The sequence below is a fragment of the Meriones unguiculatus genome, chromosome 8 (genome assembly GCF_030254825.1).
Source record: "Meriones unguiculatus strain TT.TT164.6M chromosome 8, Bangor_MerUng_6.1, whole genome shotgun sequence".
Taxonomy (NCBI): domain Eukaryota; kingdom Metazoa; phylum Chordata; class Mammalia; order Rodentia; family Muridae; genus Meriones; species Meriones unguiculatus.
In genome coordinates, this window is record NC_083356.1 from 20,172,375 (window position 1) to 20,185,187 (window position 12,813).

At 43.6% G+C, this 12,813-nt stretch overlaps 1 protein-coding gene across 3 annotated transcripts in view; it reads right to left on the reverse strand.

Annotated features, from left to right (window-relative positions):
• Window positions 1-349: 349 nt before the first annotated feature.
• Window positions 350-12,813, reverse strand: part of Xpnpep3 (X-prolyl aminopeptidase 3) — a 46,759-nt gene continuing 34,295 nt past the window's right edge. For 2 of the 3 annotated variants that reach the window (XM_021640316.2, XM_021640317.2), the window contains exons 5-10: window positions 12,551-12,613; window positions 11,511-11,624; window positions 9,619-9,704; window positions 7,435-7,612; window positions 5,345-5,465; window positions 350-3,356 (exon numbers count right to left, since the gene is read on the reverse strand). In XM_021640316.2, coding sequence (XP_021495991.1) covers window positions 3,190-3,356; window positions 5,345-5,465; window positions 7,435-7,612; window positions 9,619-9,704; window positions 11,511-11,624; window positions 12,551-12,613 — 729 coding nt within the window. In that variant the 3' untranslated portion in view covers window positions 350-3,189. Of the gene's footprint in view, window positions 3,357-5,344; window positions 5,466-7,434; window positions 7,613-9,618; window positions 9,705-11,510; window positions 11,625-12,550; window positions 12,614-12,813 lie in introns of those variants that run through there. The other variant, XM_060388996.1, reaches the window with a different exon arrangement.

The window sequence follows — 12,813 nt, forward strand, 5'->3', positions numbered from 1 at the left end:
CTTGTATTAGTCATGTTTTGTTGCTGTGGTAAAACATTATAACTGAAAGCAACTTATGGAAATGTTTATTTTGGCTTATGTTTTCAGACTAGAGTCCAAATGGTGGGGAAAGGGTGGCAGGAAGCTGCAGGTTGGCTATATTTTATATGTATACAGGAAGAAGTAAGGAGAGGACAGGAAGTGGGATAAGGCTATACCGCTCACAGCCTGATGCCAGGAGCATACTTGTTCCAAAGAGGCTCTAACTCCTGGAGGTTCTGTAACCTCCCAAACAGCGCCATTAGCCAGAGACCAAGTGTTCTAACATGTGATCCCATGATGATGATTCTCATGTAGACCACCATAAGGCTAAGGTAAAACACACATACCACCTGTACAGTTTTATAGCATATTTAAAAAATGACAGTAACAAATGCATTCCCCGTACTGGGAAATGCTATATCCATTTTTCATTGAAAAGGACATTAAAAAGTAACAGCACTATGTCCAAAGAGAACATATATAATTGCACAAAAGTCATACAAAGCATTAAGAAATGCTGATCACAACTGCAGTTACTGGGTTCTGGTGGGCACATGCCCTGTCCAGTGGTGACTGCTGGTCCATACAATACTGATAGTCAAAGCTCCTCAGGACAAAGAAGCCCATTCCCATTGCGGATTTTAACGAGGGGTTTCTGTTGTAGTGGTGGGAGTTGATGATGTCACGGTCGCCTTTTCATTACCCCAGGAACATCTGAAAGCGCTTCAGATCTGCCAAGGTCTAAAGCTTGCACAATCTGCTTAACTTTGGGCCTTAAATGCTACTTCTGGAAATTAAGAATAAAAATATTAGCCACACAGTGAAACCATCTTCTGTGCAGGGCTCTTGATCACATCACTGGCGTGGCCACCCACTTAAATTTCTTTCTTTTGGTTTTTTGAAACAGGGTCTCTCCATGTAGCTCTGGCTGTCCTGGACCTTACTATGTAGACCAGGCTGGCCTTGAACTCCCATATCTGCTTGCCTCTGCTGAGTGCTGGGATTAAAGGCACGTGGCACCTCTGCCTGGCTTAATATGTGATAACTTTCATTTATTATCTTCTAGTCATGATGGTTCCAACTCAAACCCCAAGCCTGTTGAATTGCCGGGAGTTGCTGGGAGCACGTATAGAGGAGGGTAGTGCCATTTTCCCCAGGGGAGAGCATACTGTGCTTTCCTTATGGTCTGCTCTGAACACAGGGGAGCAGAAGGCAACAGCCACGCTTTCCACTTGCAGTCTCTATATTATTATTTTTATTTTTGGGAACTGAGCTCTTATATTGATGGTTGCGAGCCTAGCTTTTAATGGCTGAGCCGTCTTTCCAGCCCTTATTTTCATTTTTGAATCAGGGTCTTACTCTGTAGCTCAGGCTAGTCTTGGATTCATAGCAATCTTCCTGCTTCAGTCTTGTGCTGTGATTACAGGTATGAACTACTATGCCTGGGTGCAGTCTGTCTGTATTATTCACAAAGCCAAAAGAAGGGATGTATCATGGATGTTTGGAAAAGTAGAAAAAGTGAAAACTTTCTGACTTAAGGGCCTAAATTTTAAGACAGAATGCTGACAGTGAGAGGTTTTCCTTTCCGACTGGAGAAGAGTTAGTAAGGGCTGGGTGTGAGTGCCTGCGCTTGCCTGACTATGAAGACCTGGGCTTACCCCTTAAGCAAGAGAATAAGCAGAAGAAGGGAGGGAGGAGAGAGACCACAGCCATTACTGTTAAAACAGACAGGGACATGGAGGTTGTCTTACTGTGTGCTCCAGGTCGGTCTCCAGCCCACAATCCTCTTGCCTGTGCCTTCCAAGTGCTGCGACTACAGAGGTGTGCCACCACACCAGCTGTACAGAGAATACTATTGGTGTATTTGCTGTATGTGTGTGTCCATGCAAATGTCATAGCACGAGTGTGAAGGTAACTGGTCAACCTTAGGGAGCTGGTTCTCTCCTGTCACCACGTATTTAACTCATCCCAGGTATTTAACTCATCCTTGGTAGCAAGTGCCTTCATCACTGAGCCATGCTGCTGACCTGTGTGAGTATTTTAAGTTATGATTAGAGGCACATAGCCTCAGAGACTATGAGAAGATATTAATCCTGACTCTAGTATTTCTACTGCAGGTTTTTTAATTAAAAAAAAAAAAATCTGGCCTTCCTGATAGGAGACAAACACCAGATTCTGAAATAAACACATAAAATCATGATGTGATACTGGATACCCAGACAGGGTACCTTCATTTAAGTGCTATTTTTTTATTTTAATTTTTTTGGCTTTGAGACAGGGTTTCTCTGTGTAGCACTGGCCACAGGAGCTGGGCATGGTGCAGGAAGATCAGCAGTTTGAGGCCAGCATCAATTGCATACTGAGTTTGAGGTCAGCCTGGGCTACGTAAGATCCTGTCACAAAGCAAATCAAAGCAAACTGAGAATGACACAGGCACAGAGTGACATTTTTGCCAAAGAAAAGAACCTATGATGGAAAGGAAGGTGGATGCTTGAAGAAAGAATCCTCTTTAAATTGAAGAAAGCAGAGCGCAAGGCCTGGATCTGCACAGAGACAAAGATACTTTCAGGTCTTCAGTAACCAAAATGGCAAGAAAGATCCGAGACTCTTTTGTTGGCTGGTGTTGCTGAACTGTGCTGAGTGGAAAGACTACAGGACACCTGTGTTCCCTGAGGCTGGAGAGGTCCCATAGATGTGCAGAACCTGGAGCAGGGATGCAGAGGTCAGGGAAGGTTCATATTGGCCACCTCAAACATGAACAGATAGCTTTTAGCACAGGCAGAAACACTGGTGAAGTTAAACATGAGCCTTATACAACCATCTTAGGATATTACATGGATCTCAGCAAAATTGCAGAAAGGAAAAGAAGAGAGTTCTTGGCTGAAATGTGTTAAATAAAATGTAGGGGTAAACCAAACCAAACCCCTATTTTACATTCACATGTTAAACTTTCTGGATCGTTAACTTGTCAGATTAATGTCACTAAAGTCCTAGTAACAGACTGTCCCAGAGTTCTCGTTTCCAGGTTTACATCTATTTAACATGAAAGCATCCTCATATACAAAGATCTCCACTCAGAGCTGTGCAATGCCCCTCAGAGACACTGACTACTTGCATAGGCAGGGATGCCAGCCTGGCTCCCGGGCTCTAAGTACGCTACAGCGGTGGTCAAGAGGTCCTGCTGCAGATCTGCTCGATGTCATTCCTCTCTTTGGGACAATCTGCAGAAAGGATAAGAGGTGAGTCCTCAGTCACCACCACATCATCCTCAATCCGCACTCCGAGACCTCGAAACCTCTCTGGGGCATCTCTGTCATCCTCTGGAATATAAATGCCTGAAGAACAGAGAGAAGGGCTATGATCAGTGACATAACAGTGGGTTAGAAGCAAGTTCACCGCTGTTACAATTTCCTCGTCTGTGCCTGACGGTTCTGCACTCTTGTACCTCAGAGCTCTGAGAAGTTCATGAACAACAGCATGCACACAGTCTGTGGACAGGAAGCTCAGTCAGGTGGCTCTCATTAGCTAGCATTACTACGGTAACAGCCGCTTTCTTTAGTGGACTACAGGCTGCCCTGATCTATGGAAATACTAATCATGATTCTGTCACGGTCTAGTGGTTCAAGGAAGTCACTAATTTACAAATATGTTATATATATTAGGAACTAGCAGATTACATAAATGTATATCTTTCGTTGCCTAATAATACTCTGCTATTTAGTTAAAATAAAGTATGAAGTTGGCTGTGATGGCACACACCTGTACTTAGGAGGCTGACGTAGGATTATCAGTTAATTCTTGGCTTAAATCAAAACTAAAACCAATACAAGAGCTGGGCGAGGCAGCACGCGGCTGTGATCCCAGCCCTTGGAGGCAGAGGCAGGCAGATCTCTGTGAGTTCAGGGCCAGCCTGGTCTACAAAGTGAGTTCCAAGACAGCCAAGGCTACACAGAGAAACCCTGTCCCACCAAAAAACCAAAAACCAAGCCAAACCATACAAACAAAAACTCCAAAAATGAAGGGAAAAAAAGACACAGTGAATTAAAACATTTAAAATATAGAGGTATAGCCAAAGCCATAAAAACTGGCAGTATAAAGTTTTTTTTTTCTTTCTTCAAACAAGCTAGGAGAAAATAAATGTATGTATTTAGAAGGAGCTGGAGAGATGGCTGCTCTTACAACTGGGTTCAATTCCCAGCACCACAAAGGGGCTCACAACTATCTGTAACTCTAGTTAAAGGATGCAACATCTTTCTCTGGCCTTCAGACATTGCACACATGTAGTGCATATACACATAGGCAAAATACCCATCTACATACAATAAAAATGAAGATTAAAAAAAAAAAGATTACTGGAAAAAGATTATTGAAAAAAGATTACTGGAAAAGTCTAGATGCCCCAGGGACTTTCGTGAGTCTCAGGAACCAAGGCTGGCTCTGAACTCCCAGTCTTTTGTGCTGGGATCACAGGCATGCACCACCATGCCTGGTTTCCAGGCACTCTTCCTAAATCTCAAGTCAAGTGGATTTTAGGCCTTTGCATAGTAAAGAACCTGAAAACTAGCCGGACATGGCAGTGCATAAATTTAATCATGGAGTTCTATGAAGTCAGAGGCAGCTGGATCTCTGAGTTCGAGGGCAGCCTTTTAAAGAGTGAGTTCCGGGACAGTCAGAGCTACACAGAGAAGCCCTGTTCTGAAAAAAAAAAAAACAAAACCAACCAGCCAATCAAACAAAAGAACCTGCAAACTTCCTCAGTCTTAATAAAAGACCAGCAATGGAAGCAGCCTGCCTCAAAAACCAAAAACCAAACAGACATTTCTGTTATAATGCATGCCATTTCAGACTCTGGGTTCTGTTCTTACAATGCGAGCTGCACCATTTTCTTAAGAGTCAACTCTGTTAACAACCTTTGCATCCACTGTGGTCACCTCACTTTCCACTCTGCCCAACAGGCACTCATCTGAGTCAGGTAGCCGCGGGATGATGGAGGGTAGTTCACTGTAGGCAGCAGGATGTTGCAACAGACCACTACTAACTGTGAGACTGCAACGAATTGGTCCTGGTGGGGGCTGGAGAGATAGCTCAGAGGTTAAGAGCACTGACTGCCTTTCCAGAGGTCCTGAATTCAATTCCTAGCACTCACATAGCGGCTCATGACTTGGTCCTGGCAAAGTCAGGATTAAAAAAAAGATTCATTTCTTAATATCGACTTACAGAAAGCATTTGGCCATCCTCTGCTTATCAGGAGTCAAATGAAACAAAGTGTGATGTGAATTAAGAAATTAAGCAATGCATACTCTGGTGTTGACCCATGCCCTACCTGGTTCAACTGTGATCACCATACCAGGCTGCAGAGGGAGTGATCGAGGCATGTCTGGAGTGTCATGGACGTCCATTCCGAGGTAATGGCCAACATGATGAGGGCAGTATTTCCGAGCTGCCTAGAAAAGATAATGACCACAGTACTATGAGGGCAAATTTGGCATTTATAAAGCAGTGAATGTGGTGTTAGCCACCCGTTTCTGTTATTTATGTTTAACCTATCTTTGGACTAATGCTTAAGAGATCTGACAAACTGCAGCTTTTGTGTGGGGGTGTGTGTGGTGTGGTATGCCTGAGTGTGCATGTGCTGTGCGGGCACACAGGCCCATGACGTGCCTGTGGAAGCCAGAAGTCAATGGCGGCTGTCTCCCTCTGCAGAGCTTCCCTTGTGTCTTGGCTGACCGGCCGGCTGGTTGACGGTGTTTGTGTGTAGGTGTGCATGCCTAATGTGTGTGTGGAGAAGAGTTCGGCTGGTTCTCTCCTCCACCTCCCACCGGGGACTGAACTGAGGCCATCGGGCTCGCTGTCACATGACTATATACACGGACCTATCTTGTCATTCCCCCACCTTGATGAACTTGAAGCTCTTGGCGGCTAGATTAGAAGGTGAGGAAGTCCCCGGAGGTTTCTCCAGTCTACCTCAGTGCTGAGATTATGGGAACAGGCTGCCATGCTTAGTCTTTTCTTTCTTTTCTTCTTCTTTTTAAAACATTTACTTAATTTTACTAGTGCTTGCCTACCAGCATGTATGTTTATTCTGTATCTACCTCCTGACCCTGACCTCAGTGGCCTGAAGAGGTTGTCAGATCCCTTGGAACTGTAGTTACAGGTGGTTTTGAGCCTTTATGTATGTGCTGGGAACTTGGGACCTCTAGAAGAGCAGCCAGCACTCCCAACCTTTGGGCCATCTCTCCAGCCCCGACATCTACCTTTTTTGTTTGTTTGTTTGCTTTATTTTTTTGAAACAGGGTTTCTCTGTGTAGCCCTGGCTGGCCTCAGGGACCCACCTGTTTCTATCTTCCAAGTGCTGGGATTAAAGGCATGTGCTCTGATGCCTGGCCACACCTGCCCTTTTCTGTGGATGCTGGGGATCTGAACTAGGTCGTCATGTTTGCATTAGGAAGTACTTTACCCACTGAACCAGGTCCATGCCTGGCAAACTGTTACTTCCTCTATGCATACTTACAATACTGCATTCCATCCCACTGTTAAACTTATTATACATGAGCAAAGGAATTCCAGCAATAACTGACAAAAGGGTATAGTTCAGTGGTATCTGCCTACCACATATAAGCTCTTCAATTTAACCCCTAGTTCTAGGGGGAAAATCTTTTTGGAGAAAAGGAGGACAGCAATGTTCTATTATCTTTTCAATTCGTATATCTTAAAAAGGAAGACACAAAATAGGAACACACACTTGGAATCCTAACTCTTGGTGGGTGAAGTCAGGAGAAACGGGAGTTAAAAGCCATCTTCAGCTGTTGAGTTCAATGGTCCCTCCCCCATATAAGATATAACTCGCACATCTCTCTTGGGTAGTCTACTCTAGAGACCCTAAGTATCCTATGTCAAATTGTGGTGCAGGTATGACTGTGTATTTATTGGCTTAGCACAGGGAATTTATAACTTCTTTGCTAGTAGGAGTCCTGGAAGTCTACACTTGGAGATGGAAGATGCCTAATGTTTGTGTGGTTCAGGATTTGCAGTTATATTGGATACCATTACATTAAGGTGGAGGCAAAACCCATTAAAGGCAGCCCTTGGGCATTTTGCTAGGTCTGAAGCAATAAACAGCCTTCCTGCTGACCTGCAGAACCCCCAGGAAAGGATTAGGAGCTAACCTTCTCTCCTTGTTTGTGTTCCTTGCCACCTGCCTGTACAGACCTCATCTTATGTTTCTGAGTACTACACTGGCTCTACAGCAGCCAATGAATCACAATGTGCTGCCATCTTCTGGCAAAAATAAGTACAGACCCATTTTGTTTTAATCCATGTTATATGGATTAAAGAACTAAAAGACAGTGTCTAAGCAGGGCACAGACTGGGCAGCGTGCTGGATGCTCAGGACTGGGGCGAGGAGGAGGGTACCTTGAAGGCGTCGTCCTTGCTGGCCTCCGCAAAGCCCAGGTCCTTAAGCCTCTGTCCTGTCAGTGTGAGCATCGTGCTGTACATGTTCTCCAAGCTTGCCCCAGGGGCGCACAGGGTCAGGCAAGCTCTCTGGATCTCTAGAACAGCTTCATAGAGTTCTGCCTGCGGCGCCGTGAATCTAGGAACAGGAAAGTGAAGGGATGTACTATGTGTCCGATGCTCAGCCCTGGCAGATGTTTTACCAGACAGTCATCTTCAATAGTTTCTCCAGGTTTACTTTAGTGATTTAAATGTTTTCTTCCTTTTTATTTCTTCCTGGTGCTGCGGTTTGAACCAAAAGGCTGTGAATACTAGGCAAGGACCTATCATTTTCCTTTCCTGTTTAAGCATTTAAAGTGTATGAACTTCTGAACTGAACTGGCCGTGGTGATATAGAACCCAGTAATCTTAATACTCAGTAGGCTGAGGCAAGAGGATTATAACTTTGAGTCTACCCTGAGCTACACAGTAAGCTTGCAATAGCTTGGGTTACTTAGTCAGATCCTGACTAAAAGAAAAGCCACAAATTTTTGCTTCAGTTGTATTCTCCTAATATTTACATACAGTATTTTCATTACTATTCCATCTGAAATACATTGCAATTTATTTTGCTGATGCCACCTTTTTTTTTTTTTTTTTTTTTTTGTGATAGGGTTTGTGTATCCCCGGCTGTCCTGGAACTTGAGCTGTGGACCAGGTTAGCCTCAAGGAACTCAGAGATCTGCTTGCCTCTGCCTCCTCAGTGCTAGGATTAAAGGATGTGCACCACCACTGCTTGGCTACTGAAGCTGTGTACCGCAAGTGATGCAGAATGCATTTACTAGCTTCTGTTAATTTTTTATTTAGAGTTTCAGTATGAAGTCCAGGCTGGCCTTGAACTGTTATATTAAAAAAAAAAAAGTGTGTGCATTGTGTGTCCGCATGGAGGTCAGAAATGGGGCATGAGATCCCTGAGGACTTAAATTACAGTCATGCGCGAACAGTCTGAAGTGCTTGCTGGGATCCAAACTTCAGTCCTAATACACGGCAGTAAGTGCTCTTAACTGCTGAGCCATCTCTCTAGCCCCCGGCCTTTACCTCTTTATCATCCTGCTTCAGCTTCCTGAGTCCTGGAGCTAGAGAAACACTACCACATCTGTATCATACTCATTGTTTTCTAACTATTTGGAGATTAAAAAAAAGATTTATGTTTCTTTTAAATTATGTGCTCTCTGTGCTCAGGATTTGTACATGTGAATGCAGGACTGCATAAGGCCTCTGGAGCTGGAGTAACAGGCAGCTGGGAGCCACCCAACCTGAGTCTTCCGAAAGAGGAGCAAGAACTCTTTTTTTTTTTCTCTCCTTTCTCCTTTTTCCTTTGTTGTTGTTTTGGAGACAGGGTTTCTCTGTGTAGCCTTGGCTATCCTGGACTCGATCAGTAGACCAGGCTGGCTTTGAACTCATAGCAATTTGCTCGCCTCTGCCTACTGAGTGCTGGGATTACAGGTATGAGCCACCACTCCCAGCTCACTCTAGTTAAGATTTATAGAGATGGCTCAGTGGTTAAGAGAACTGGCTGCTCTTCCAGAGGACCTGGGTTTGACTCTCAGTGCCTACATGATGGCTCACAATTGTCTATAACTCCAGTTTCAGGGGATCCAATGCCCTCTTCTGGTTTCTGCATGTATTGACACAATACATGCAAGCAAAATACCCATACATATAAAACAAAACAAAACAACAACAAAAGATTTACAGTTTTTCCCTATAGTAGATACTCTTTAGTACCTTCAAATTGTTTTTAATATTTTGTTGAGCTTTTATAATTATGTGTGACATGAGGATATTCTACCCATGAGAATATTCTATTGTACCTTGAATAAAGCCTTGTAATGAGAAGGAAAAAAGCAACAACAAAACTCACAGCTGTATATACCAAGACAAAGTGCACGAAGTTCTTGTGTTAAGTCTTTCTATGTGCCTTTCTATGCTACATAATGAGCAAAACGGCCAAAACAAAACAAAACCCCACAACAACAACAAACCAGTAAGAAGCTTCGTAAAGATCGCTACCTTGACCTCCAAGAGGCCCTTAGTCCAGTTACATCTCTACGCTAACTCAAATGCTGAGACGCCAGGGGGCATGTTACTCTGCAGAGTCCCTACCTGCCGTTGACAGGCCATGTCCGGGTGATGTCGCTCACGTAGCAGGAAGACTCACAACCTCCATCAAGAAGCACCATTTCACCATCCTGGAACAAAAAATAAAAGGGGAGGAGGTTGTAGCTGGTTTTTGTGGGTTCTTCTTTTCCCCACCCTTTACCCCCCAACCCTCACTTCACCCCTGCCACTAGACAGGAGAGAAAGCAGGATAGAGGGAAGAAAGAGACAGAGAGATCCTTAAATCTAATTTCTTTTTTCTTCTTTGAGCATGACTACTAACAAACCACAACCAATCCCTCTGAATAACCAACAACTACCCACCTTATCTATCAGGGCTCTAGCATTTATATACTCCCTGAGAAATCCCCAGAATTCTGAACATCACAGAATTACAGAAACTATCTGCAGCTTGCAAAACCATGCCTCTGCCAGAGAACAAGGCAAATCAAAGCTGCTGTGAAGCAGCCCCACATCCCTACATCTAGGATTAAAACAGTATTTCTGTGTTTTTTAAGATATCAAAATTCCAGAATTCTCACTACAGGAGGTAGCAATCTCCCAATTGCAAATTGTTTCTTCTCGTCTAAATGTCTTTGGCAGTTAAGAGCTTAGGAGTTTGAAGACAGCCTGGGCCACAGGGTTAGACTTTTAAATTCCACTCCTCAAACTACAGTACAAGCAACATTTTTTTTTTTTTTGTGAAAAATGATATGTTTCTAAATAAAAAACTAAACTGTTGCAATGTTTTAATTTTCATGAATTTCTGTTTACTTCGGTAGGAAAGGTGGCGAGTCTTAGAATGGCCTTGGCATTCATGCTATTGGATATCATGTCACAAAGTTTCTAGGTTGCTCTACTATATACTTGTGACCGATATCTTAGTAGTCTCATGAAAATTTATTTAACCCTTTAGACCACATTTTGTTGTTCTAGAGCAGTGAACTAAAGGCAGCTGTTTGTCAGTAGGACTGCTGTCCAGAAGCTACGAACACATGGTTTCAAAGCTGGGTATGGTGGTGCAGGCTATAATGCCATTACCTGGGAGATGGAGGCAGGAGGGTCACTCCAAGTTTAAGGCCAGCATGGGCTATATAAGAGAATCCTAAGCTAGCTTGGGCTACGGAGTAGGACCCTGCCAACATCGCCACTGTGCCCCCAAACAGTCTCTGAAATTTATAAAGTTAAAAATTAAACAAAATCAAATTATCTAAATATATATTAGTGGTAAAATAAAGAAAATTAAGGTATAGACTAGAATGTAGCTCAGCAGAGTGCTTGCCTAGGGTGCACAAAGCCTTGGGGTCCACCCCCGGCACTGCACAGAATGGGGTCTCATGGCATCTACCTGTAATCCCAGCTGCAGAGAGGGAGAGGCACAGAGGAAGGTTCTGGGTCATTCTTGGCTACACATTGGGTTCAAGGCCAGTCAGGGTGCCATCAAACCCTGTTTCTAAAACACCACTCCCACCAACCAAACAAAAAGAGAAAACAAAGACACGATTACCACCACAATAAACAAATGCCTGAAACAAAGAAGATCCTGAAGTAGTAGTGAGAGGAAGCCCACAAAGGAAAACACCAGCTTGGATAGTCCCATACACACTGCAAGGGAGGCAATCTGCCTGGATCCATCCAGCTGCAGCCTCAGATGCTGCCTGCGCACCATCGCTTGCTAATGATTAATGCTTATTGTTTTATCCACTAAGCAAGCATACTAGTAACTGTTCTTACTTAACAGGGCTACTTCAAAGACTAATGAAATTATATCTAAAAAACCATTTTATAAATAATAAAGTGTTTTTAAATGGCACTCCATTTGTGAAGGGAAAGGTAGCAAGTTCTCTATTGGGGATCCTGGTCCTCTCCAGAGCAGAATGCAAGGGCATTCTGATTACCTTGATGAGCTGATTATTCTTCACATAGTGCAAAGTGTTGGAGCGGTTACCACCTGCAACCACAGGCGGGTAGGCTAAGATGTCCGCACCTCGGGCCCGGCACTCAAATTCAAACTGAAAAACAACAATATTTGACTCACATAATTTCTGCGGACCTGTCCCAGTCCAGGCTGTCTTCATCCACCGCAGAGGTGTGTACTGTGGGTCATCACTGGAAGACTGGCCATACTTAACAAATATTTTATGGCATCAACGCCCACGTTTCTTTACCTCTTACCTGCTGTACTTTCTAGTCTGTAAATACCCTCTTACATCAATCCTGTTATCCAACTTTACTATACATAGGTATTTTTTGAGACATGAGCTCATGTAGCCCAGGTTAACTTCAAACTTACTATACAGCTGAGGATGTTCCAGAATTCCTTCCTGATTGTCATGTAGATACTTCCTAAGTGCTGGAATTTGACACATACCAATACATCTGGCCTCGACCTTATTATTTAATCTCCTGTAATTTAAGCTTCCAGTGGTTTTCAAAGTAAGTCCAGAAGAAGACAGAAAATCTGTAAAGAAGGCTGAGTCCACAAACACATATCAGGCTATTTTTATTAGCTAAACAACCAAGATATGGCTTGTATTTTTAACAATACCTCTAAATGGCTAATTTCAGTCTTAGAAATAATTACCAACCTAAACGCTCTGGGGTAAGTGGGAAAGGATGCTGGGAAATTGTAAATTCTGCCACCTTTCGCAGACTCTGAGGCTGTCCCACTGGCCCCACCCAAGTGCTGCCTCAGACCTTTTCTTCTTTTACATGCGCCCAGTGTTGGGTCTCCTTTCAGTGGGGGGTCTTCATTGGCTCTGCTCTGCACTCTTCTTCAATACAACACTGTGTGTGTTACACGCATAAAAGTTAACAGTAACGTTTGAGAAGATGCCATCACCTTACACCTGCCCGCAAGCCAACTCACGATACCCGTGAACCATGAACTCACCATGCATTTGCCCCAACCGGACCTTTCCCACTACCTGAAGCTCACCTTCGCATAAAGAAAGGCTTCGTCTACTGGAGCTTTACTGGCAAACATGGTTTCTATGAAAGCCTGCAAAGAGATGGAGGAGGAAATGAATACAGACTTATGTTGTCTGTGAGTCTGTGAGTCATTCAAAATACTGGAGTTCAAATAAAAAGCACCCTTTCCCAGCTGGGCATGGGGGCCATGCCAGGGCTACACAGGGAAATCCTGTCTCAAAAAAAAAAAAAAAAAAAAATTTTTTTTTTTTTTCAGTGAACCTCCCACAA